Source organism: Hibiscus syriacus, unplaced genomic scaffold (assembly GCF_006381635.1).
Source record: "Hibiscus syriacus cultivar Baekdansim isolate YM2019G1 unplaced genomic scaffold, ASM638163v2 tig00111402_pilon, whole genome shotgun sequence".
Lineage (NCBI taxonomy): Eukaryota > Viridiplantae > Streptophyta > Magnoliopsida > Malvales > Malvaceae > Hibiscus > Hibiscus syriacus.
The window spans coordinates 8,494,861-8,520,974 of record NW_024063082.1 but is presented as its reverse complement, the minus strand read 5'-3'; the positions used below and the strand labels follow the sequence as shown (position 1 = coordinate 8,520,974).

Genomic DNA, 26,114 nt, shown 5'->3' with positions numbered 1-26,114 from the left:
CGTTGCTTCTTCTACTTTGTGATTTCTCCACAACAATTTGACCAAAGGAATAGTCTTGTTCCTCAATTGCTTAACTTCATGTGCTAAAATTTGAATCGGTTCTTCCTCATAAGTCATATCCGGTTGTACCTCGATCTCTTCTGGATTTACAATATGGGAGGGATCCGATCGATATCTTCGAAGCATTGAAACGTGAAAGACATCATGTATCTTTTCCATCTCAGGTGGTAAAGTTAGCTGATATGCTACAGGTCCTACTTTCTTTACAATCTCATATGGTCCAATAAACCGAGGACTCAATTTTCCTTTTCGACCAAATCTCAACACCTTCTTCCATGGAGACACTTTTAAAAACACATTATCTCCAACTTGAAATTCAATTTCTTTCCTTTTAAGATCAGAATAGGACTTTTGCCGATCAGAGGCCACTTTGAGGTTATGCTGAATTTCTCGAACTTTCTGTTCTACATCTTGAATTAAATCCGGACCAAGAACACTTCGGTCTTTGAGTTCATACCAATTTAATGGAGTACGACATTTTCTTCCATATAATGCTTCATATGGGGCCATCTTTATACTAGACTGATAACTATTGTTGTAAGCAAACTCTGCCAGCGGTAAATACTTTTCCCATGATCCTTTAAATTCCATTACGCATGCTCTCAACATATCTTCCAATATCTGAATAGTTCTCTCTGATTGCCCATCAGTCTGAGGATGAAAAGCCGTACTAAAGTTTAAACGAGTTCCCAACGCTTCATGCAAAGATTTCCAGAATCTAGAAGTGAATTGAGGGTCTCGATCAGAGACTATGGAAACAGGTACTCCATGCAATCTAATAACTTCTCTAATATACAGCTCTGCATACTTTTCCATAGAGAAATCTGTTCCAACCGGAAGAAAATGCGCTGACTTAGTTAATAGATCAACAATTACCCAGATGGATTCTCTTTTGTTCGGGGTCAAGGGTAACCCCGAAACAAAATCCATCGTAACATTTTCCCACTTCCATTGAGGAATGAAAAGCGGTTGCAATAATCCTGATGGAACTTGATGCTCGGCTTTGACTTGTTGACATATCAAACACTTAGACACAAATTCTGTGATGCTTCGCTTCATCCCTGACCACCAAAATCGATCCTTCAAATCCATATACATCTTGGTTCCACCCGGGTGCATCGTCAATGGACTACAATGAGCCTCTGTCAATATTTCTTTCTTCAAATCTTCATTGTCGGGTATCACAATTCTTCCTTTGAAATACAAATTTCCATCTGACTTAACCTCAAAGTCTTTAATCTCTTTGTTCTTTACTTGTTCCATTCTTTTCAAACACATTTCATCTTTACTTTGCAATTCTCCTATTCGTTCCAACCATGCTGGTTTAAGGGTTAATTCTGCACAAAGACTACCGTCTCCCATTAAAGATAATCTTGCATCCATAGCTCGTAAAGCTGCAAATGTCTTTCTACTCAGAGCATCTGCTACCACATTAGCCTTTCCGGGATGATCGTCAATTATCACATCATAATCCTTTAAGAACTCTACCCATCTACGTTGCCTCAAATTCAATTCTTTTTGAGTCATCAGGTATTTCAGGCTCTTATGATCCATATATAAGTAACAACGCTCCCCATAAAGATAATGACGCTAAATCCTGAGAGCGAATACTACAGCAGCCATTTCTAAATCATGAGTGGGGTAATTCATTCATGTGGTTTTAACTGTCTCGATGCATACGCTACCACCTTTCATTCTTGCATTAATACACACCCCAACCCGTTATGGGATGCGTCACTGTATACTACAAAATTCTTGCCAGATTCCGGTTGAACCAATATCGGAGTTTCTGTCAGAATTCTCTTTAAAGCTTCGAAACTTTCTTGACATTCAGAAGTCCAAACAAATGGTACATTCTTTCTCATTAGCTTTGTTAGAGGCAGTACAATCATCGAAAAATTCTTAACGAATCTTCGATAGTAACCGGCAAGTCCCAGAAAACTCCGAACTTCAGACACATTCTTAGGAACTTCCCAATCCATTATAGCTTTAACCTTCTGAGGGTCTACTCTAATCCCAACTGCCGAGATCACATGCCCTAATAAAATTACTTCGTCTAACCAAAATTCACATTTAGACAATTTCGCATATAGATTTTTATCCCTGAGAATTTGCAAAACTAGCCTCAAATGTGTGCTGTGCTCTTCAATGGACTTCGAGTAAACCAGTATGTCATCAATAAAGACAACAACAAACTGGTCCAGATAGGGCTGAAAAATCCTGTTCATGAGATCCATGAAAGGGGCAGGTGCATTCGTTACTCCGAATGGCATTACGATGAATTCATAATGACCATATCTCGTTCTGAAAGCTGTCTTCGGAATATCTTTCTCCTGGATCTTCAATTGATGATAACCCGAACGTAGATCGATCTTCGAAAATACTGAAGCTCCTTTTAGTTGAACAAACAAGTCATCAATGCGCGGAAGGGGATACTTGTTCTTGATGGTCACCTTATTAAGCTGTCGATAATCAATACAGAGACGCATTGATCCATCCTTCATTTTAACAAATAACACCGGAGCTCCCCAAGGTGACACACTTGGTCGAATAAATCCCTTCTCTAACAACTCTTGTAATTGATTCTTTAACTCTTGCAATTCTTTTGAAGCCATTCTATAAGGTGCCATTGCAATTGGAGCGGTTCCTGGCATTACTTCAATTTGAAATTCTACCTCTCTATCCGGAGGTAATCCTGGCAACTCAGCTGGGAAAACTTCAGGGAATTCTTGAACAATTGGTATCTCCTCTAACCTTTTCCCTTGAGCTCTTGAATCAATCACATTTGCAAGAAAACCCTGACATCCTTGTAGCAATAATTTCTTGGCAGACATCACAGATATTACATTTGCTAAAGGATTACACATTTCACTGATCACATTAACTTCTATTCCTTCTGGACTCTTCAGGGTTACCTTTTTCAATCTACAGTCTACATTCCCATAATAATGAAACAACCAATCCATTCCCAGAATCACTTCAAACTCGTCAAAGGGTAATTCCATCAGATTAGCAGGGAATTCAATTCCCTGAACCTTTATGGGACACCCCTTACAGACTTTGTCCACCTGAGTACTATGCCCTAACGGATTAGTTACTATCATCACATTACTCGTAGCTTCTATAGGAATCCTCAACTCCTTTACTAACTTACTTGTAATATAAGAATAATTAGAACCCGGATCAATCAACACCAATACTAATTTATCATACAACTGAAATGTACCTGCTATAACATCAGGGTCATCCCGGTCTTCACTTGTCTTTAGGTTGTATACTCGAGCAGTGGATCGAACTTCAGGTTGAGCAGAGAATTCAGACGGGTTCCTTCCTCTACCTCTCCCTCGTCCTCTTTGTGAGAAAGAACCAGCTCTTCCAGATGGTGCCGGCTCACCAACAATCAATGGACAATCCCGGACAAAATGTCCGGCATCCCCGCATCGAAAACAAGTCCCAGCAGCCATACGACAAGCCCCATAATGATTTTTCTCACAGTGCTGACACTATCCCCCTTAACTCAGAGTAGATCTCCCAGCACCAGATTCCACTGACTGCGTCTGTCTAGGTCTTGCCTGACTTTCTCCCCTAGTAGACGATGCAACTGATTCTGATCTAGTTTGTGATCGAAATCCCGAGTCTCTTCCCCTTTTTGTTGGTACTGAGCTAGAAGAAGTAGTCGTCCTCTTTGATGTCTGAACTCTTGAGTCCCCAAATCTTTCATTCTGAGCCCTTTCAAGAGCTTTTGCACGATTGATCATCTCCTGGAACGAGGACAAGTTTAATACTATCAACATTTCTTTAAGTCTAGGGCGCAAGCCCTCCACAAACCACTCGCAAGCATCTTTTTCAGTAGGCACAAGCTCAGCTGCAAACCTGCTCAGCTTATTAAACTCACATTCGTACTCATACACAGAGCGGCTCATCTGCTTCAAATTCATAAACTCCTGCTTCATTTGGCGGATAAATTGATCTCCTATATACTTGTTTTTAAATTCTTCTAAAAACAAAGACCAAGTCAACTGGTCGGTTGACATCCTCATGGTGACGTTCGTCCACCATATCCTCGCCTGACCCCTCAATAAAGATACAACTCCATCTAATTTCTCCACTTCGGAACAGTGGAGACCATCTAACATGATTTTCAAATCATTCAACCAAAGATCCGCTGACACTGGACCTTCCTCAGCTTCTCCCTTAAATTCGGGAGCTCCTAAACTTCTCAACTCTTTTGCTACATTAATTCTTTGAGTTAGTGGAGCAGAAGGTTGAAGACGCGTCAGAATAGCGTCTAACGTTCTGAAGAACGTATCTTGATCTTGCACAAGCACTCCTTGAGATGCCTGTTCTTCACCTTGCCTGGCCAGGGCAGGTGAATTACTGCTTTCAGCATGCCTATCTTCTCCCGCTTCACTTCGGGAGCTATTATGTCCGGACATCTAATAAGAATAAACACATTGTTCTATTAGCAAAACAGCATACTCATACTATACCAGATCAGAAGTTCTCACTATTTGTTGGCATGTATTCCATTTAAAGACTCTATAGACTCTGGTTTATGCCTAGAATCGGCTAAACCATAGCTCTGATACCATTAAATGTAACACCCCCAACCCATACCCGACCCGGATATGAGTCAGAGATACTACATTGACTTTAAAACACAACTCTTAACTAATAATAGTAAAATATTTGAACTTATATTAAGAAAATACAATAATATAAATACTGTAATATAAGTTTACCAAAATATTCAGAGCATACACAACTTAACCCTTTAATTACATGCCAACTGCCATTTACATAACAAAATGACCTACTGATTAAGTTGCTTCTGATCTGATGGTTGCAGGAGTAATACTGTCAAGCTGCTTCACCTGTCTCGTCTATTTCCTCGGATCCTACGTGTGAAACACTCACACGCTAAGTCATCGACTTAGTAAGGCAATAATAATAACAAGGCAATGTAATGAAAATGTCATGATCATATGAAATGAGATGCAAACATGTACTTAATCAATGTAGTATACATCATTAATATCCATACCTGTAAGCGTATGACTGTAACATTCATGAATCTGTATTAATAAGTTTATTGGCCCATGATAGCATATTGAGAACCTAAGGTATCGGAGTAATGTGAGGTTGTGCACTATGCTGTCACCACAGCTCGTATAAATGCACCGAAGTGCCCCGTAGAATTGCACCGTAGTGCCATATAATGATGTCCATAAGGACCACATAGAATTCTTTAAGAATCATATACATATACTATGGATCAAGTATGTGTCTTTCAAGACTTCACACATGTTCCAAAGAATATACATATGTCCCAAAGAACCGCGTAGAATTGCACCGTAGTGCCCTATAATAATGTCCATAAGGACCACATAGAATTCTTTAAGAATCATATACATATACTATGGATTAAGTATGTGTCTTTCAAAACCTCACACATGTTCCAAAGAATATACATATGTCCCAAGGAACCGCGTAGACCCTCTACCCTTGGCATGCCAACTATACCTATAGTTCTCATCTACATAACATGGGCTTTTACATTTCACGTAGTCTATATCGCGTAGACATGTAATTTCTTACCTTTTCACATAGCTCATAACTTTTCCCACATATTCATGTCATATAATGCATTTTATATGAACTCATGTCATGTCTCATAATACAGAATATGCTCATGTACCAAGATATAAAATCTAGACTTATCACAAGTCTAGAATGGAGTATATTTCTATAATCATGCTATGCATATGCACTCACCTATACTTCTTTGCCTTTTCCTCGATCGATCCTACTGGTAGATTGTTCCCAAACTCGTGTAGGCTCGGTATCTACATAAACATAATTTTCAAGATGATTATCAGATGTCTATGTCTTGAAATTAATCTTTAATATCTTACCAATCTAAGGAATTAATAGCTTAATCTTTCTTTCTTTACTTTCTTTTTTTTTCTCATGGGGGAATCGGTTCCCCCCCTGGGGGTATCGATTCCCCTCTAGCATTCTGGAATTTCATATTCGTTGAGGGGGTATCGGTTCCCCTTGAATGGGTACCGATTCCCCTAGCCCAAAAATCCTATTTTGAGCTCGGAAATCATCCCATTTCAGCTCAAACATACATATTTCACTCTCTTTACTACTCTTAGCTTTCATACACTTACTTTAACTAATTATTATCCATTAAATACCTCTAAAACTTAGAAATCTAATTCTCCATGTAGAATTTAAGAATCTAACCCAAATTCCAATATGTTCTAATTTGAATTCTAACACCTCATACTTCTTAGTTAGCTTCTTGACAAGTCAAAAATCTTATTCAAACTTCATAAACTCATTCATATCAAAATTTCATCTAAAAATTCATTTTCCAAATCTATATCTAAAACACTCATCTTGTTGTCTTAATGTCATATAAGCTTTCCTTTAGCTTATATAACATCCAAACTTCCATTTCCAATCTAAAAATCAAAGAAACTACCAAGGTTCAGATTTTTACCTTTACTTGCAAGCTTCACGTTGGGAGAAGGAAGAGAAGAAAATAAGGAAGAAGGAAGAAGAAATGAGAGAATTCTGGAAACCTAATGCCCATGTGGTTCTAATATAATCCCCAAGTAATATTTAATTATTTCATTTACTCAATTACTCTTTTACCCTCTTAATTCCCCTTCTTTATAATTCAATCCTACACCAAATAACTCAAATAGATCATTACACTCTTCCATCATTTTACTTAAATCACCAAATGTTGAAACTTTGCAATTTAATCACTAACCCGGCATGGAGGATGTTACAGGTTGAGACCGGACGCAGTGGTGAAACGTGCGTCCACGAATATTTTTAATAGCAATATATATATATTATTAATAGATTTTTTAAAAGATAAAATTATCAGTAAAATAAATAATTAATATAAAAAAATAAATTTTATGATAGACAATTTACATCTTCTAATAACAGGACGGAAAGAATTTTTTAATGTTACAACTCACTCCCGCTTAGTGTAAAACTTTTAATTTTACATATTTCTAGAATAGTTGGATAAGTCCTTGCTTTTTACGATAATATCTTCTCATTTCCTATTATCAATTTTAATCATTTATTTTTTACACTTTATATGATATGAACTAATCTTGTCTTGTGTTAAAATATTAAATAAAATTTGAGACAAAATAAATTTAACTTTATATATATAAAACATTATTGGATTTTAATTATTTTAATAATTTAATGCAAATATAATTGCCTTTTCACTCCCACCCCTATTAATCTTATAAATTTATATTAATACTGAATTCCAAATTATGGAAAACCATAAGCTATGAAATAAATGATAGAAACAACATATTATAGATGTATATAAATTTTAATCCGTTACTGTTGAAGAGTAGTAGATTGGAGTTTAAATAGGGCAAGTATACTTTATTTTGGATATTTCTAATATTAATTTCTAAGGTTTAGATTGCATAATTAATTTAATCTTATAGCAATTCAAATTATTTAGAAATTTTGAACAAATTAATACTTCGATTCTATAGGTCAAGATCTTAAGGAATTATTTAAATTTAAACTTTTTTATATAACCAATCAATACATAATTTATTAGTCGACTAATCTGGATCAGATACTATAGAAACAAGGCTGATACAAATGATAAGACCCCACTTTCCTTTTTCTTTCGCTTTAGAGGATTCCTATTCTAATGAGGAACGTAAAACTTACGTCCAAGACAAAAGGTGGTAACTATTCTGTCTTCTGTACTTACACACTCTGTGTCATGAAGCGTGTAAAACACACTCTCCAATTTTCTTCATTTTTAGGGTAAACATTTAGTACTCGAATTATTATTTTTGTTCTGTTTTGCTCATCAAACTATCATTTAATATCTATAAAAACCTAAAATATGGTGTGCGTATGTGTGTGTATATATATATAAGCTTTTACCATAGGAATAAACAAAATTGTTTTAGGTATATATATAGTGTGCTTCTGCTTGCTTGAATTATTATAAAAGAAAATATATATGTAAATATTTGATTGAACTACCAATTTAATGATGCAGGTTGGGGTTGCATTTCTGCAAACTTGTAAAGTTGAAACGTAAACCCTAGAATAAAATGATAACATTATTGATGAATCCACCTTACTTCTTTAAAACTCTTAATCATCCATAAAAGAGAACATAGGAAACAAGTAGATATAAACACAAGCAAGAAGTAGTAATCATCATTTCCCCTTAATTTTCACCATTTTTCCACTCTCTCTCTTCTCTAGCTATCTGTTTAGCATAGGATACCATTTTAGAGCCAGGGATGCTCTTATCTAACCAGATCTCTTCCTTCACTATTTTAATGGGAAAATTAATTGGATTTGGTTGCACCAAATACCAACTCATATTCACCAAAGATAATGAATCTTTCCATGTGAACATCTGTCTCTTTCTTCTCTCTCTCATCTGCATGTTTTTCACCACCTAAATCCCTTTGCTTTTTCCATCGCTGTCTTTCTGAAAAGCTGAAATAAGCCCTTCATTAATCCAATCATAACCCGCTTTTAAAGCTGCTAAACAACTCCTTTTTAATAATAATTTATGTTTTTTTTTCGTTAGTTGTGAAATAATCTGTTTTACGTACCAAGAGTTCTGGGGAAAATATTATTATTTTTACGTGAAACCCTAATGATGTGAAAGTCAATGAGGTTGTTCATGAACTGATGAAACCAGACAACAGTTTTCCAGATCTTTCAGCTTTGTTCCTTGTGTCAAAGGTAGTTGTTTTATATAATTATAAGCTTTTTCTTTCTTCCACAATACAGTAGTATTGGCGTGAATATGGAATTTGTAAAATAGGCATGTATCCATCGTAAGGAATGTATCCACTTTCTGTAATAAATTTTTAAGAAATTAAAAAAAGCGATGAATATGGAATTTTATTGGCGTGATTATAATTTTTTTTAGTGAAATCAATATAATATCCATATATTATTTTTAAAAAAATAATTTTTATTTTTTATGATGTAATTTATCTTGCAATTTCTTTCTATATAAACACATCAAAATTGCTCAATTTAAATGTTTTTTTCTTCTGATTTTTTATTCAATTAACTGAAAATATATTTGTTATGAGTATAAAAAAGTTTGAACATAAAAATCTATAGTTAAAAACTTAATAATAATAATAATAATAAATAAATAGTATATTTTTCTTAATTTAAAAATCGGTAAATATATATGTGCCTCTTTCTAAAGGTTTAAAACTTCAAAAAGTTTAAATTTAAAATAGTATATAACTTTTGAATAAATTAATTAAAAATTAAATACGAGATCGTTAGATATGCGTACAAATCCTTCACCACTCTTTTTATGATTATTCGTTGAATAATTTTATATAAATTTATTTTATATAAATTTATTTTTTTCACCTAAATCATAAGTATGATAAAATCTTATATAAACTTAAAATATTTTTTTAAAAGTATTGTCTTTTAAAAAAAATATTTTTTAAAAAAAATAAAAAATTAATATCAATTACTTAAAAATCAAATATAAAATTGTATATAAATATTTGATCAAATATTTCAGTATGACCACCTTTTTATCTGTCCCCCATGCTGTTGCCAATCTGCTGGCTTCACAGAGATGCTGTACATGCGTGTGTAGTTATAAACTTATAACTAGATCTTGGCTTTTGCCATCTCTTTCATTCCAAAAAAAAAGCCAGAGCTAATGGAAAGGGGTTAAATGTAAAAACCAAGAATCTGTTGATAAGAACGGTCGGGGGATTCATGTACCGTTGCACCGCTGTAAAATTTATGGATTTTGGTTTAAATGTAATATTAGATTTGATAATTTTTAACAAAAAGTAACCACGTGATATAAGAAAATTCTTTAAAATATAAAATGATATAAACAAAAATAACACAAACACCTTACAGATAAAACGAATTTTATAAACACACTTTTGACATGTAAATTTCAAATAAAGTTATAATTTAAGGATAAAATTAAAATATTTTTTAAAAAATTGAGTGGGGGACTGAAAAAGAAAAATACAGTGGCGCTGCTCAGGTAATTAAAATTATGTTTTGGGGTTCTAACTTCGTGCCATGAACATTCACGGAACAGTTCAAACACAACTTTAAACGGTCATTAAAATGTTGGGAGATATCCCGTTCAGGTTATTAGGGTTTTGTTCCGGCAATCTCTTATATCCGCATCAAGATTTAACTACTGCAAAATGGGTTTTTAGCGGCATTTTTGTACAAACGCCGCTAAAGACTCGTACTTTAGAGTTTTTTAAGCACAAACACCGCTAAAGGCCCGTACATTAGTGACGTTTTCATATAAAAGCCGCTAATTACTATACTTTAGCGGCGTTTTTGTAAAAACGCCGCTAAAAACTCATACTCTAGCGGCGTTTTAAGCACATACGCCGCTAAAGACTCGTACTTTAGTGTCGTTTTAAGCACAAACGCCACTAAATGCTTATACTTTAGTAGCGTTTTAAGCACAAATGCCGCTAAATGCTTATACTTTAGTGGCGTTTTAAGCACAAACGCCGCTAAATACATGTACTTTAGTTGCGTTTGTATATAAATGCCGCTAAATATTTAGTCTTTATTATGCTTGTGCCTATCCAACTGTTCATATTTTATCCTCCTCCCTCAATGAAATTATCACATTCGCCATAAAAAAACTCCCCCTAAAACTCACACCTTATCATTTTCAAAACCTACCCATTTCTCTTTAGTCTTTACTCTTACCTGTTGTGCCTTTTGCCTATCTCTCTCTCTCGACAATGGCCGATGCCGCTACTTCTTCTCTCCGTGCCATTTTTATTTTGATTTTTTTAATTTTCAGATGTAAAACTGAAGACTCCATCGCAGGTGATGTTCTCAGTTTTGTCTTTCCTAAAAGGTATGATCGCTTTCTGTCTATTTGCAATGCAAATGTCGCTATGTTCGCTTCATTTTTTGTTTCTTTCTTAAATCTTGAATTTGATTACAGATAAGAGATACGAAAAAATGGTAGTTATTTCATCATTCTTCACCTTCATTCAATTTTCTTTTGATTTTTTATTCTCAATTCGGCTTTTCTGATCTGACTTCGCTCCTTTGTTCTTAGTTCCTTTCTGGGTATTTCAGGTTTTTCTTTGTTCACTTCTAGTTTCATCCTTCAGTTTTGATTTACTTCGCAATCTAGTTTTGTGTGTTGCTTTTGGGTAAGTTTGCTTTCAACCTAATGTGCTAGTCATTTTTCCTATTTGTGTGTGTGTTATTTGTTTTGGTTTAGCTGCTTGGTATATTGACTTCACTTCTGATGTACATAATTTCTGTTATGAACTATTTTAATTCGAATTCGGAACTGAACTTCTTTCCTGTTAGACACTCAGAGAAGGCATTCAGCATTGGTTGAGGTCCAACTGTGGAAACCCAGGGTAAGTAATTTATGCTATTAAGTTTACTTTTTTTTAATTATTTATTTTACTTTTATAGCCAAGATCTCTTATTACATATTCATGTCTAGGGATAAATCCCCACTTGATCAACTTTATTCACTGTGCAGCAAGGTGTGGCGATATAGAGAGTTGAGACAGGAAACTAGTATGCCTTCGCTAATAGTTCTTCTGGTTCTTAAAGAAATACATTTCACATTGTTGCAGTCTCATGAGCACAATTATTCTATGCCGTCTTTTACATGGTTTTTGATTTAATAGAATTTTACCCATTGGATAGCATTACAGACTAATCTTCCCTTAAAAGCCTTTGGTGATTATTTAGTGCATAATGCATAAATACATCTATTTATGCAGAGTTGTATACATATGCACAACAGAAGGGATACACAAACTACTATGCAGTACCTTATAAATAGAAAAGTAGTTTTTAGTTTATTTACTTTGAAGGATAATGTGATAGTTTCTATGGTGCAAGTTGATAACATTGATTTCATCTCTCTTTCCGATTCTATTGTCCACTCAAGATTATTGGAATAGGGAAAATATGTCTTATTTCCGATTGTTGTTGCTCACTTTATTTGCTGACTTAACTTACAGGAACCTCAGTCAAACTTGGAAATGAAGTACCTAGTGATCCCAGTGTGTAATTTTGGACATTATGAAGTTTCTTCATCTCTGTTTTCGCTTGAGTTCTATTAACTTAAATAATTTGTTGAAAGCATCCTATTACATGTTATTTCTTCCTTCGTTTTTCATTTTATGTACAATGCGTAAAAATCAAATTTTAGAGTGAGAATCTTATTCATTTTTGTCATTATATAGCTTATATCCACACACTTTTGGTTGCCGTCTTGCAGCTACTACAAATGTAGCAGAAGAAGCTGAAGAGACTAAAACGGCTGGTTTGACTAGCCAGCTTATTCCAAATCCATATGGGGTGAGTTCATATATGTTTTTTTAAAACATTAATGGAAGCTATGCATGTTATGTCAAGTCATTATTGGTATCTTTTTCCACCTTTAAATTATAAAAATGTTTTGATCAATAGATTTTGAAGTTACTGCACAGTAGCTGTTTGAAGCAGCTGTGAGGAAATTATATATGGAAATTAAAAAAAGAATGTAATTGATTTTTCTTCTTTTTGATCTACTCGTAATTTACAAATTTGGAATAAATATGTTAATATTTCATGTTTTGGGATTTCTTTAATAAATGAATGAAAGAACTTATACTTCTAGTTATATTTGAAAAGTTTGTTGTTTATAATCTCTAACTGCAGGTGGAATCTCTAATCAGAGATGTATGCGATACAACTGCCATTGCAGAGCTTGAACTGAAAGTAGATGGATTTGATTATTGTGCCATAAATATCTTGATTAATGTGAATGAATTTTCTACTTGAATTGTTTTGTTTTGAATCGAAGCAATTGCGGATGTTGAAATTTATTCTTACTCTTTTTGCTACCTCCGTTTTAGCTTGATGGATTTCGGCAATACATTGTGAGGGACTTAGCTAGAAAATTCTAAGGGAGGACGGTGATATGTCTTTCCCATCTTTTCAATATACATTTCAACTTGCGGTATTTTACGGTGTCCCATGGTCAGTTATTCTAACTTTCTTTGCTTAATACGACAGATTCCGTTGGATACGACGATGCTCTCATCGCACTTCTACATTCTTTTCCCGGGATAAAGAAGTTGCAGTAGAATATTCGATAATTTCGCTCGTTACCAACTGGTTTGTCGCAGATGTAAGCTTTGTGTCATTTAGTACTTGAAATGTGGAACTTGTAAACATCACTGGGGATCTACCATTGAACTTGAAGCATTTTCATTCATTGCAACCATTGAACGTACATTTTATGTTATTTTGATAACTATCGATACAATGTTGGTAACCATTAATTTATCGTTTGTAACTTATGCTACATTTTAGTTATTTTTAAATTATTTGATACATTTATTTGTAGAACTTATGCAACTACTCCTAATAGTGACATTTGCGGCGTTTTTAGATGAAAATGCCACTAATAATGGGTTGCGGCGTTTTTAATGACAAATGACATTAATACACAGTCAATAGCGGCGTTTGTAAAGAAAAACACCGCTAAATACATAGTCAATAGCGACGTTTGTAAAGACAAACGCCATTAAATACACAGTCAATAGCGGCGTTTGTCTTTACAAACGCCGCTATATATCTCTACCTATTGCGACATTTTTTTTAAAACGCCGATAACTATTGCGGCGCTAGTTATAGCGACACTACTTGCAACGTTTTTGCAAGCGCCGGAAAAATATTTAGCGGCACTTATAAACGCCGCTATAAGGTTAAAAAAATGCCGTTAAAAACCTATTTTGTTGTAGTATTTAATAATGAATGATCCCGGAATTTTAAGGTTTAAATTTTTAAATTTCTATATATTTTAGATTTTTTTGTATTTTTATTGTTAATCTGTTTTTATTTCTAAATAAAATTTTATAAGTTCATCCATAATTATAAATTCATTTCATAACATAGAATGTGTCCATCTCTAACAACGAGGCAGAAAAGTATGTGACACATTTTCCTTCGTCTGGGATTCAAGGGTCTGCATGAAATGCTTGTCATCTTACATCGTCGCATATGAACAAACATCAAAACTATCTGTAATTCATATAGCTAATTCTGTTCATGACAAAACAAGTTCATCCCATTCTAACATTCAACTCAAGTCGATCGACACAAGGGGCATTGCTCTCGCTAACTATAACCATACCACACCAGAAAAACAACCACAAATCCTTTATAGTTGTATATTCACTAATAAAGTTCGTATTTCTCTCCAAAAACTGTTACTCTGACCAGAATTTCATGAAGGCGGCGACAAAGGATTTGAAAATAGCCAAAAGGGGGTTAGTTTCGGATTCTGCAGCACCTTTTGATGTCCCTTCCCATGATTCACTGTCCATAGAAACCAATGTAATATCCTAAGGGACTCAATAACATTGAAACCGTATTGAGTAAAAGAATTATTCAACTTAAAAAGTAAAATGAGGGAAGGCTAAAAATACTGACAGATTAATTCTGTCTAATGTTTTATTGCTTCCTTTCTTCGAGTTGACATGCTGCACGTCCACTTTACCTTCAGCCGTAACAGCACCCTCCAACATTGACTCGCAAGTGCCACGAGTTTTCGGGTGGACGCCATTTGGAACATATATTGCCTGATGAAAAACAAAACCATCAGGTTCTCATTCAATCCAATACTACAATTATTTCTCATTAATCAGTTTGTTAAAGAAAAAATACAGCCCTATAGCCCATGGAAGTTGGAACATACCATCTAGTTTGGCTCACAGTATGTCACACTTAAAGTAGCTATGTTTGACACTTGTGTTGGAAACATGGACATAAGGATGTGACCTCCAAGGATTCTCCAAATACACAAATCTGACCATACCAATGTTGGACACATACATGTGTAGACATTCAGACCAGAGTCGAGTAACATAGTTCAAAGAAATTCCTCAAATAACAAGATTTGAGTACAGTGTCTCTTGAACATGTTAGTACATAATCCCTTTGAGCCCCTTTTTTTTAATGGTTTCATAGCAAGGCACAGCACTAATAGCACATAGATTCTGCACTATACTCACAGTAATGGTTCCCCGTTTATTCTACCTAAATTACAGTCAAACTTTATAAGCAAAGCTTATAACTACTGAATAATAGCAAAAGAAAACAAATATTTAGATGCTAATAGACAAAACTGGTTTATCATTCATATTAAGCTATCACTTTGCGTGATGTCTGAAATAGACATGCACAAAGGCGTTAGACAAAAACTCACCTCTCCAACAATTGCTTGGCTTTGTTCATTTGTTGCAGAAGTTAAAATATCATCATGGTAGACCTCTAATGCAGCACTGTTGTGAGTATCATCAATGGCAGTTCCCCCAGTAGAGCAATCCAAGATTTCTAATAACGGATCTGAAAAGTCTTTTACCACTTTCTTATCTGCTAAATCGGAGTTCTTTTCCAACAACACATCCTCGTTGTTTTCCACTTCATTCTCATCAGTCAAAACAGAAACCTTGGAGGAATTCATACCATACAACTTAAAACTACCATTTTCTTGATTCATGTTCACCTTCCCGTTTTCTGTTTGATCCAAGTTTTCATTTAATTTCCCAACATCACTAGACATTCCACCAATGGTGTCAGTTGGTTTGGCAACAGGTCGCAATGGAAATGTCTCTACTACTACATCTGCTGTTATTTGAGTGCCGTAGGTTGTGGATGCATCCATTTTCTTTTCACTTTTATCACTTTCCAGAGTTTCAAGTACTTGCACCTCTACCAGGGCCACTTTATCAGTTCCATTGGTTACATCTACAAGATTCCCATTAATAATTTGCTCGCTGTCAATTTTTTTATATTCAGATCCCATAGAAAGCTCATCAGTAACTGAAAAAACTGATTCATCTCTAGCATCCTCACAATGACAGGGAACAAAAGAACTTCCATTTGGTTGGATGGACAACAGAGTTGCAGGTGCAGTTGAAACGGAGCCCAGTGGATTTTGTTGCAAGAAAAGATCGGTGCTCTGCTCCCCATCAGTCAACTTTGCAGGACCCAACATTCTATTTTCCTGAATTATTTCTCGTACAATCTCCTGTACTGTGTAGAAAGACCCACCAACTTCCTTATGGGTAAGGTTAAGAGATGGAAAATTCCCACTGTTCGATTCTTGATATCTGCAACAAGTTCATCAATGGGTGAGTTTATGCATCGCAAATTTCCTATTGTTTAATTTCCCTTAACTGCATCAAGTTAACCAAATAAATGGTACAGAAATGTAGCAACTCACTTCAGATTTTGGCTACATATCCATAGAAAGTTGATATTTTTGTTTAAGTGGTGAACAATCTATAAGTTTAAAATCCCACATGAAAAAAATAAATGTGCAAATTATATTGAAAAGGGTACACCAAATTCAATCCAACATGGAAATTGAGCTATTCCACTCAATTCTACATAGGTTTAAAAATCAAATGTTGCATACTAAATGACTACAAATATGCTCCCACAAAGAATAACGGCAAAGGATCATTTCAATAAAGTTCATGAAACACCATGCTGATGTTGATTTAGAGATATCAACATTTCATACATTGCATTTGCACAAAAATCCTTGTATCGAACAAAGTATATTCAGTTTAAAAACAAGTCTAAATGTGTCTTCAAAGAAATATAATAAGTTTAGGTTTCAAAAAATGTTTTTTTTTTCATCAAAAACTTTTCTTCTAAAAGCTAATAAAAGCCTCATTCGATTGAATCAATTTTATTTTCAATACATATAAAGAACAAAAAAATGTACTCATATGTATGGACAATCATATATTACACCAATGTCTTTGTGCCTTATGACCCATCATTCACTCATTTAAAGTTAGCAGTTATCAGGGTCAATATCCCAAACAAATATTTTAAGTTAAGACTCATAGGTTAGGCAATCACAGGCATCCTGCAATTAATTTGCTAGATACTATAAGGATGATAAATTTAGAAGCTTGTATTGCTAAAATATCTGACCAAGTACAGGATAATTCTATTATAGAGAAGTGTATTAGAATGAAAAAGGATAACCGGTAAAGACTAAACTAAGAAGATATAATCAAATTCACCAGTAGTATCAAACAAAAAGAAGAGAAACCATGTGAAATTACTTCTTTATAAAAGACTCAACCATTGCCTTCCTTTCCTCCTTTGAACGACGAACCCGAGACTTCTTCCCTCCGGACTCATTGCACTTAGCTAGGGCAAAAGTTTGCCCAACCCACCCACCTTTTATAGCATGCATGATGATAAGAAGTTTACCGTTTACCAACTCACAGCATTAAGGCCTACACCATATAGAATCAAGATCAAGATTAGAGAAGTATAATCCACGAACACAATTCCTTTCGTAGTAAAGCTTAAATTACACGGGCACAATGCATAATACAACTTCTTTTAGAAGAACTACTTTCTTTCTTCCCTTTTCTAGAAGCATTAAGGCCGTCACTCACACCTTATTATTCACTATTTGCACTTCGTTTCCTGTAGCAGCGCTGTTTCTTAGTTGATTAAACGAAAAAAAAAATTTATCTCCGACAGTAATCCTAACCATAATCTAAACTAAAGAAAACCATATATTCCAACTCAGCAGAGCTACCAACTTCAGCAGAAGAACTTAAAAAACAAAAAGAACACACTAATTCAGTATCAATCAACAAAAGATAAGGCTAATACGCAGGCAAAAACAAGAAAAGTTCCACCAAGGAACTTAATGTAAAACAAGAAAACCTAACAAGATAACCAGATATGATGGATGGAAATGAATTTCAAAGGTAACCCAGAAAAGTAAAGTAAAAGAAAATGAAGCAGAGAGTGAGTGTTTACCTAAACAGATAGAGAGATTATGGGATATGGGAATTTCTTTTATGTTTTTAATGCTATTGGGGTTTAGAAAAAATGTTTTTAAAACCCTACGGGAAAGGTAAAAGGAAATGTGAATATATAATATAAGCAGTACGGAACAATTGTGTCCCATTTTGCTATACATTTGTCCAGGGGCGGGGCGGCTACCGGTTCTTCAATTTTTAAATTATTTTATGAATGAATACTTAAGTCCTTTTTTATGCACAAATTAAGACATCTCAAAAGATTTATTATTATTTTTTTGAGATTTTAAATTCAAACATTACATATTTAAAGATATGAAGTTGAATATTATTTTGAATATTAAGATAATATTTTAAATTAAATACAATATCTCAAGAGATAATAACACTCCTTTTAAACACTAAGATCACTCAATAAATTCTTTTGAATAATATTTTAAAGTTGAATATTATACATTCTTTTAATAATAACTTGAATTATTGTCGTCGAATAAAATTGCATCATATATCATAAAAAAAACTCACTTAAAGATAAAGAAATAAATACTATGGAGACCTAAACGAGTATATTATCTGTTCAATTACAAAATCCCTCATAGTTAAAGGGATTTTAAAACATTGATTCTATAAATTCATGAGATTTAATTATTCATTATATTTTTCTTATTCTTTAGAATTCATATATTATCCGTTGAATTACGAAATTCAAATTTCTTAATCATTGTGAATACGACACTTCTCACTACTATCTATAGAATATTATTTTTTTAGTAAAATTATATTTTTGTTGGATCGACACCCACCAAAAAGAATTATACTTCTATTCTATTCTGTTGGATTACAAAATGGTATTATTAACGTACTTAAATATACTCCACATACCGTCGAAACTAACATTTAAGTTGAAGATTAAACTAATGAAAAGATTTAATTAACACGATAATGATTATTTTGCGAAGACTAATCTAGCAATTGGGATCTTTTCAAACAAGTTAATTTTAATGGAACATTTGATTGAAAGAAGACAAATATAATGGAAACAAGTTATTTGGGACGCTCTTACATGAGCAGTTTAATATTCATACAGTTCACCTTATTTTGTGGTACTATTTTTTCAATTTCTTTGGATCAAATACAAGAGCTTACATATCAAGAGGGCCGAACACATTTGGATCATCTGACTGTGCATCCCCTAAAAACGAGTCTATATTTCGTCTTGTTTGCTGCTCTCTAGAGATCGGAAAGTTCCAAAACGAATCGGATTTCTCGAAGAATATGTAGAACACAACCGCTGATGCTAAAAATAGTCCTAAAAGCAGAAAATAGATCTGCCACTCTGCACACGGAAGAAGAAAAAAATATGATAATCATCCTCGAATTCGTTTATTTTGTTCACATTCATTCTGGGATTGTGCTACTTCGACTTTCCGTGTTTCTTTTTAAGTACCCTTGCATGATATTTGCACCCGAGTAGGGGTAACGTAGTTCGAGAGGGAAAGGAAGAGAGGAATACCTTTCCAGTCTGCAGGAACATTTAGTTTTGTCACCATCGCTCCCCACTGATTAGAAGTTGTAAGAACAACCCTGCAACTGCAACAAAGCAACGACAATGGGAAATCAAACCCGGCCCCGGGGAACCATCTCAGAAATCAAACCAGGATTTAAAATTAATCACTTTCAAGATAGATACACGTAACCATGTTAAGACAAAGTGAAAAGAGCATGAGCAGATACACTTTCAAATAAACTGTATCGACTTTGCATATCTAAACTACCCCCATTTTAAACCATTTCTTAGTCGTTACCATGGTAATAACAATAACGTCATCTTTGTTTAGTAAGATCCAATCAACAATAAAAGTTCAAGGGATCCATGATTATTTAAGTCATATGACAAGACTACAGCAACCTCAAAAGACCATTTGGATCACCCAAGTATCATAATATTTGCCACGGAAATAATCTGCCAAATCAGTACTTGTTTCACTTTCCTATCAAAAAAAAGTACTTGTTTCACTTTCCTATAAAAAAAAAGTACTTGTTTCACTTAAACTTACTTTCGACTAGGACAGAACTCTAGCGATGTAATGGGTGTGCCCAGGTGAAGCCTCTTACTCCAATGGCTGATCTCCATTTTCTTTACTTCAACCACACAAATGTCTCCATCTTTGCTTCCACTACGATTAAAACAGTTGAGAGTATTCATCAAAAGAACATACACATTGACGAGTATTATAAATGTAATTAATTCTACAAAACTTTCCCAAACATCATAAACCTGTGCTTGGAATGTGCATACATCCAGGCTTATGATACTCAGACACAGATGTCGGTGTCAGGTATGTTCTAAGTTTTCCCGTGTACCTGGAGGATCCTTAAAGGGGTACTCCATACCCATGTTGGACACAAGTACTTTAAGAACAATGAAAAACCTACTCGCTTCTCTTTATGAGAACCTTGACAAGTTAACATGGATGACCTGTTTATTGAGCATCGACACACATACACCGCACACTTTCAGCTATAAATATAACCATGGAAATAGAGCTCCTAAATACACAAAGCTGTTTCCAGCACAGAATTTCTTCAGTGACAAAAACACGACTTGGGAATAGATTTGAAAAGAAATTCTCTTAAGAATTTGACATTTTCAAACAGACAAATCAAATTAAACCAAACCAAAAGAAAAGATGTGCATTTGGTTAATCTCAAACATGACCCATATTCGAAAGGCAAATCTGAATGCTTACAGAGCAAGATATTTTCCATCCAGGCTAACAGACATTACAGAAGCAGGTTTTCCGAGTAATCTTTTATGCCCAATTTTATTCCAGGTGCTTATGTCATAAACTGCAGTAAGTGCTTTAATTCCTGTCATAAGAAAGCATTAAAGATTCATAAAAGTGTAATAATAATAACAGAGGGTAAATTGTTTATTAGAAACAGGAACATGCGTACCCCTTTGAACAGTGCAAAACAAAAATGGTTTTGTCCCATCCTTGGAAAACCGACATAATTCGATCTTTTCATCCTATGGATAAAACATACCAAAAAAAAAGTCAAAAAGACTAAAACTTGCGGCATTCAATGAAACTGCTTGGTTAAATAAATGGTACCGAGTTGCTAGTTAAAGTCATTAAAGGAACACCATCTTCTGTCTTCCATATTCTTGCGGAACCATCAGTGGACGTTGAAGCTAAGAACTCCGAATCTAGGCTAGAATATGACAAACAAATCAGATAAATACAAAAGTAAGGTTGGAAAAAAAATATACTATATAATTCATGTTTTTACCAAATACCGTAGATGCACATAAAGATATTCAGTCCATTTTTTTTAATGATTATTAGATTATTGACGAGCAAAGAAGTCTTATAACAGCCCATCTTGTCAATAACATTTCTAGATTGCAAACAATTTTTTGCATTTTTAAAAGGGAATAAGATATAACTTTGAATAAAAATAATAATAAAGGCAAAAAAGATTTTCTGCACGATTACATACAAATAGGCTAAATTCCTACCTAAAATCCATATCCCGAAAGGATTTATGAGCTCTTACTTCATCTACAAGGATGCGTAGGGTTGGCCATTCCAAGATTCTAAGATGTCCATCCTATTGTTCATAAGATAGAAGTTACCAACACGGACACAAAAAATAAAAAAACCAACAAAATCTTGATTAAATTCCAGAGAACTGCTTACCACCCCACCAGTGGCAAATCTAGAACCATCAACACTGAAAGCAAGGCATTTTTGAGGACCGGCATCTAGGAGAGGAGGTAACTCTTTGGTGGACAGCTTTAAATGTGTTCCTTGACCGTGCAACTCAAACAACCTGCATATATAAGAAATATCTCATTCTATAAGAACATTATGCCCGAGAATTATAGGATAGTGGCTAAGCTAAGTAATTGTTAACTGTAATGGTCATCAATATGAAATTTTAAAAACTTCTCCTTGCTTCTCAGGCCACAATGCCTAAATAAAGGGACGATAGCCACCACTAGAAGAGCAATTATTCAACTCCTCTTCTAAACAACTCACTCAAGTTAAAACAGAGAAAAAACCACAATTTTCCCAATCCAAACTGCTCCAAGCTAAAAAGGAAGGGTAAACTACACAAATGGTCACTAATGTTTGAGTAAGTTTTCGTTTTCCCACTGAACTTTCAAAAGTTACAAATTAGTCACTAACGTTATAACTTGTAACAAAATAGTCACTCACCGTTAACAGCCGTTAACGTGGGTGACGGAGTTGGGCCGTTAAATACTTACCTGGACCGTTGACTGCTTACCTGACCCGTTGACCGGTCACCCCACTACCATCACCATTCACCATCTACTAGCTTTCTATTCTCTCCTACCTCGCTCCACCATATCTTCCTACCCCTCCAACCTCCGCTTCTGTCCCCAGAACCTTATCACTCGGTACAAGGACTCAGATTCTTTCAACCACGTTATTAGAGAAGATATAAACAAGCTCACACGCCGAACTTGACTTGTTACCTCGATCCAAGGTCTTGTCGATTCGTTTTCTGTTCAAGAATTCACTTTGGGCCGGGACGGAGTATAGCCAGTGACCTCGACCTTCCAATGCTCCCTTCTATATTCAAAGACGAAAGGATCAATGTCTTGGGATTTGGTAAGCGACCCATCTTCGGTTGCTTCCTCCAGAGCTTCCATGAGCTTGTTTTCTTGCATTGTGGGAGCATTGAAGGCTTTATATCTGAGTCCTCCCTCAAACTAGAATCGTTTCTTCTTCTGGTTTTCTTTTCTGCTATTAAAGGTGCACAATGGGATATTGGTTTCCATAATGAAAAGTGCATGAATACCTACCTCTTTTGCACTGTGTCTATAAAAGTTCTCAACTAATAAAACCAAAGGAACAAACTTTCTAGTCATGTAATTCAAGGAAGCCTTGAATAAAAGTAGAACACGTTTCAAACTAAGGCAGTAATGCTGTTCAAAGATTCAAGCTTTGGCTTTTTGTAAATAGCAAATCACTTTATTTGTCCAAAACATTCAAGAATCAAAATAGTAGAAATGAATATTGCTGAACCAAGAGTCTGCTTTTATAAGATCAAAGATGAAATGGTCATATAGAAGGGAAAGGGAAAACAAAGTATCTATCTGATTAGAAATGGTTATGTACTATCTCGATCTTATACGACAATGGTAGTGATGACAATCTCGAGCAAGTCATAAAAGAGCTCAACGAAGAAGGAGATTACAACATCGAAAGAATTTTCCGGGTTTGGCCTAAAACCCAAGAAGTTGGATTCTCTCACACTGCAGTTTATTTCAAAGATTCATGCGCATGGATGATGTATGTCGATGTCGAATTCATATTCTCACCATCATGGCTTAAGAATTCATCTCGACCGTAGAAAACAATGCTTATATTTATGTTATCAACACCATCCAATCGATCAACCGGTTAAGTTTCTAACTTTTGATCAAGTACAACGATTTCGGGCCGTCAAATCAAAAGAACCACCCATAAAAGGGGGTAATACAAGGATACAAATGTAGATGACAAGCCGAGCAACACCCATCTTGGGAAACTCACCCAAGCTGTTAATTCCAGAGCCATGTGGCTCATGCTCTTCATGGAGCGTGTTTACATGTGTATCATCATCATCCTCGTCAAGCTCTTTATAATAAGAGTTGTTCGGTCAATAACCGGTCAAAGGGCCAAGTAAGCGTTTAACAGTCCAACTCAACTTTCCGTTTTATATGTTAAAGGCTGTTAACGCTTAGTGACTATTTTATTACAAGTTATAACATTAGTACTAATTTGTAACTTTTGAAGGTTCAGTGAGAAAAATAAAAACTTACTCAAACATTAGGGTCCATTTGTGTAGTTTACCACAAAAAGAAAAAAGAAAACCTTTTGAAAGCCATATCGTTACTATCCTCAAGATCGAAAAATTCCGAACTTCCTCGTGTCTCTCCATGGTCTTACTTCAACTACTAAAATAAAAGTAAAGAGATGCAAAACAGAAGTCCCCGAAACATACAACGAGAGAGAGAGAGAGAGAGAGAGAACTTACTTGCAGCCTCCATTAATGGTAGAGCAAACAAAACAATCTCCACTTGGGTGCACAGCAATGGCTATTGGATCATCATCACTTTCCTCGAGGTCATGCCTAGCCTAATATAACAAATATAAATATATAGAGATCAAGTCCAAAATAAATCATCTTTGTTGTAGTTATAAAAAATAATCTCTCCCTGCAGTATTCCCCTTTTCTTAAGTAAGCCTGTTTTATTATACTAAAATAATTTAGGTTCAATGGATAAAATTAAAGGGGCAAAAGTGCCTAGATAACGTTCGGGATCTCTCGGCGTCTTCAGGGTTGAATCAAATTTTTTTGATGTCTTGCTTATGATCTCCCGGCGTCTTGAGGCTGTTGTATTATTTAGGGGGATCTCCAGAGAAAAAAAAATTAGTCTTTTTATAAAAATATCACATTAATATAAATTAATTACTTATTAGGCACTGTTTAAGAATATTTTACCGATCTAACAAAATTTTAAGAATACCATTTTAAATAATATGAAAAGTTTTGATATTTTATAAATTTATTTAATTATAAAATATTTTAAAAATATTATTTTAAAATATAACATAAGACATACAAATCTTTTAGGATGGACTTATAAACTTCGATCTTACAACGTACGAGACTTATGATAAAAGACACTTTCTTTTTCATTAAATGTATAAAATACACTTCTCGATATATTATATGTAAATATATGTTAACTATTTTTTATTTAATTTTACTTTAAGTTGTATATAATTTTGAGATATTTTTTCTTTTTTCCTAGACACTCATAAAATAATAATACGTCAATAACGATTTAATGATTTATAAATATTAAATTAAATTGAAATTTAATATTAAGTTGTACAAAACTAAAAACTTATATATTTTTTCATACATTATACTAAAGTTTCGGTATATTTTTTACCGATACTTTTTGATATTAAAATATTATTGTAAAAAAAAGAGAATGAACTACAATAGAAACATCATTAAGTGGTGTGCCACTTATATTTTAGGTGAATTATATACTGAGTAAACTTATATAAAATTTTTATAAATTTTATAGAATAATATTCTTAAAATTTTGCTAGATTCGTAAAATTTTCTTAAACAACGCCTAATAAGTAATTAATTTATGTTAATGTGATATTTGTGTAAAAATATTAAATTTTTTTCTATGATAACTTAAAACGCCTTAGATCCCCTAAACAATTCAACACTCTCAAGACGTCGGAAGATCCCAAGTAATACGCCAAAAAAATCTAGTTCAATCCTGAAGACGTCGAGAGATCCCAAACCTACTGTATAAAACATTCCATTTGAGAAATTAATCAGATGAACACGTTTGTTTAAGAATTAAATCCTCCATGTAACGTTATCTGTATACTTTTGCCAAATTAAAGGTTAGGCACTTATTTTTTGTGCAATAAAAGTATAGTCTTGCTTAGGTAAAATAAAATTATACAACAATCAAGACATCCAAATAAATTTACTTCCAAAATGAACAAAAGAAGAAGAAGAAGAAACCGTGAAATTGTTTCTTTAGCTAATAAAAATCTATTTTTAAAAAACATTGTCCCCCACTTTAAAATGGAGGGAAGATTGCCACTATAAAAAGCCCTGAAACCCTACTTTACCTTGTACCTAAACCAAAAACGGAAACCCCAACTCATAAATTAAAAGAAGAAACTTTCTTTTTTGTGCAAACCCAGCGAATTTGTTAAAACGAAAAACGAGCTTACCAATGGAGATGAAGAGAGAGAATTGGCATTGGGATCAAAAGAGAAAATCTCAATAGCTGAAGAAGAAGAAGAATGGAAGGTCGTTGTCCGACCCAAGACGACCAAATTGAGGTTTTCGGGCCGCCGAATCCATGACCCGCACCTGACGGACCCACCCGCTTCTCCTTCCATTGGTGAAAAAGAGGAAAAGGCTAAGAATAAATTCAACAATGAGATATTTTCTTCTTCTTATTCTTCTTATTCTTCTTAATGTTTCTGGGTTTTAGAACGGGTGAAGAGGAATTACGAGAAAACTAGGAGTCTTATGAAAACAGAAAAACAATAAGGTACGACTACGAGTACGACAAGCGAGAGGTACTAT

The 26,114-nt window shown here is 34.2% G+C and overlaps 2 protein-coding genes across 4 annotated transcripts in view; both read right to left on the bottom strand.

Annotated features, from left to right (window-relative positions):
• The window catches only part of LOC120162426 (SEC12-like protein 1), a 28,357-nt gene extending 2,397 nt beyond the window's left edge, over positions 1-25,960 (bottom strand). The window contains exons 1-11 of one of the 2 annotated variants that reach the window (XM_039172582.1): positions 25,754-25,960; positions 24,012-24,112; positions 21,662-21,794; positions 21,481-21,572; positions 21,074-21,173; positions 20,916-20,988; positions 20,708-20,828; positions 20,015-20,134; positions 19,471-19,547; positions 19,101-19,293; positions 43-63 (exon numbers count right to left, since the gene is read on the bottom strand). In XM_039172582.1, the coding sequence (XP_039028513.1) occupies position 63; positions 19,101-19,293; positions 19,471-19,547; positions 20,015-20,134; positions 20,708-20,828; positions 20,916-20,988; positions 21,074-21,173; positions 21,481-21,572; positions 21,662-21,794; positions 24,012-24,112; positions 25,754-25,924 (1,182 nt within the window). In that variant the 5' untranslated portion in view covers positions 25,925-25,960 and the 3' untranslated portion in view covers positions 43-62. Of the gene's footprint in view, positions 1-42; positions 64-19,099; positions 19,294-19,470; positions 19,548-20,014; positions 20,135-20,707; positions 20,829-20,915; positions 20,989-21,073; positions 21,174-21,480; positions 21,573-21,661; positions 21,795-24,011; positions 24,113-25,753 lie in introns of those variants that run through there. The other variant, XM_039172583.1, reaches the window with a different exon arrangement.
• LOC120162425 lies at positions 14,168-18,035 on the bottom strand. Of its 2 annotated transcripts, none has more exons than XM_039172580.1 (5): positions 17,956-18,035; positions 17,241-17,417; positions 15,362-16,268; positions 14,587-14,735; positions 14,168-14,472 (listed from the first exon to the last, which is right to left on the bottom strand). In XM_039172580.1, exons 2-5 carry the CDS (start codon positions 17,372-17,374, stop codon positions 14,364-14,366), a joined length of 1,299 nt encoding a protein of 432 aa, XP_039028511.1. In that variant the 5' UTR covers positions 17,375-17,417; positions 17,956-18,035; the 3' UTR covers positions 14,168-14,363. The 2 variants fall into 2 exon arrangements, with proteins under 2 accessions (XP_039028511.1, XP_039028512.1); XM_039172581.1 differs by having other exon boundaries at positions 14,386-14,508.
• Positions 25,961-26,114: the final 154 nt, after the last annotated feature.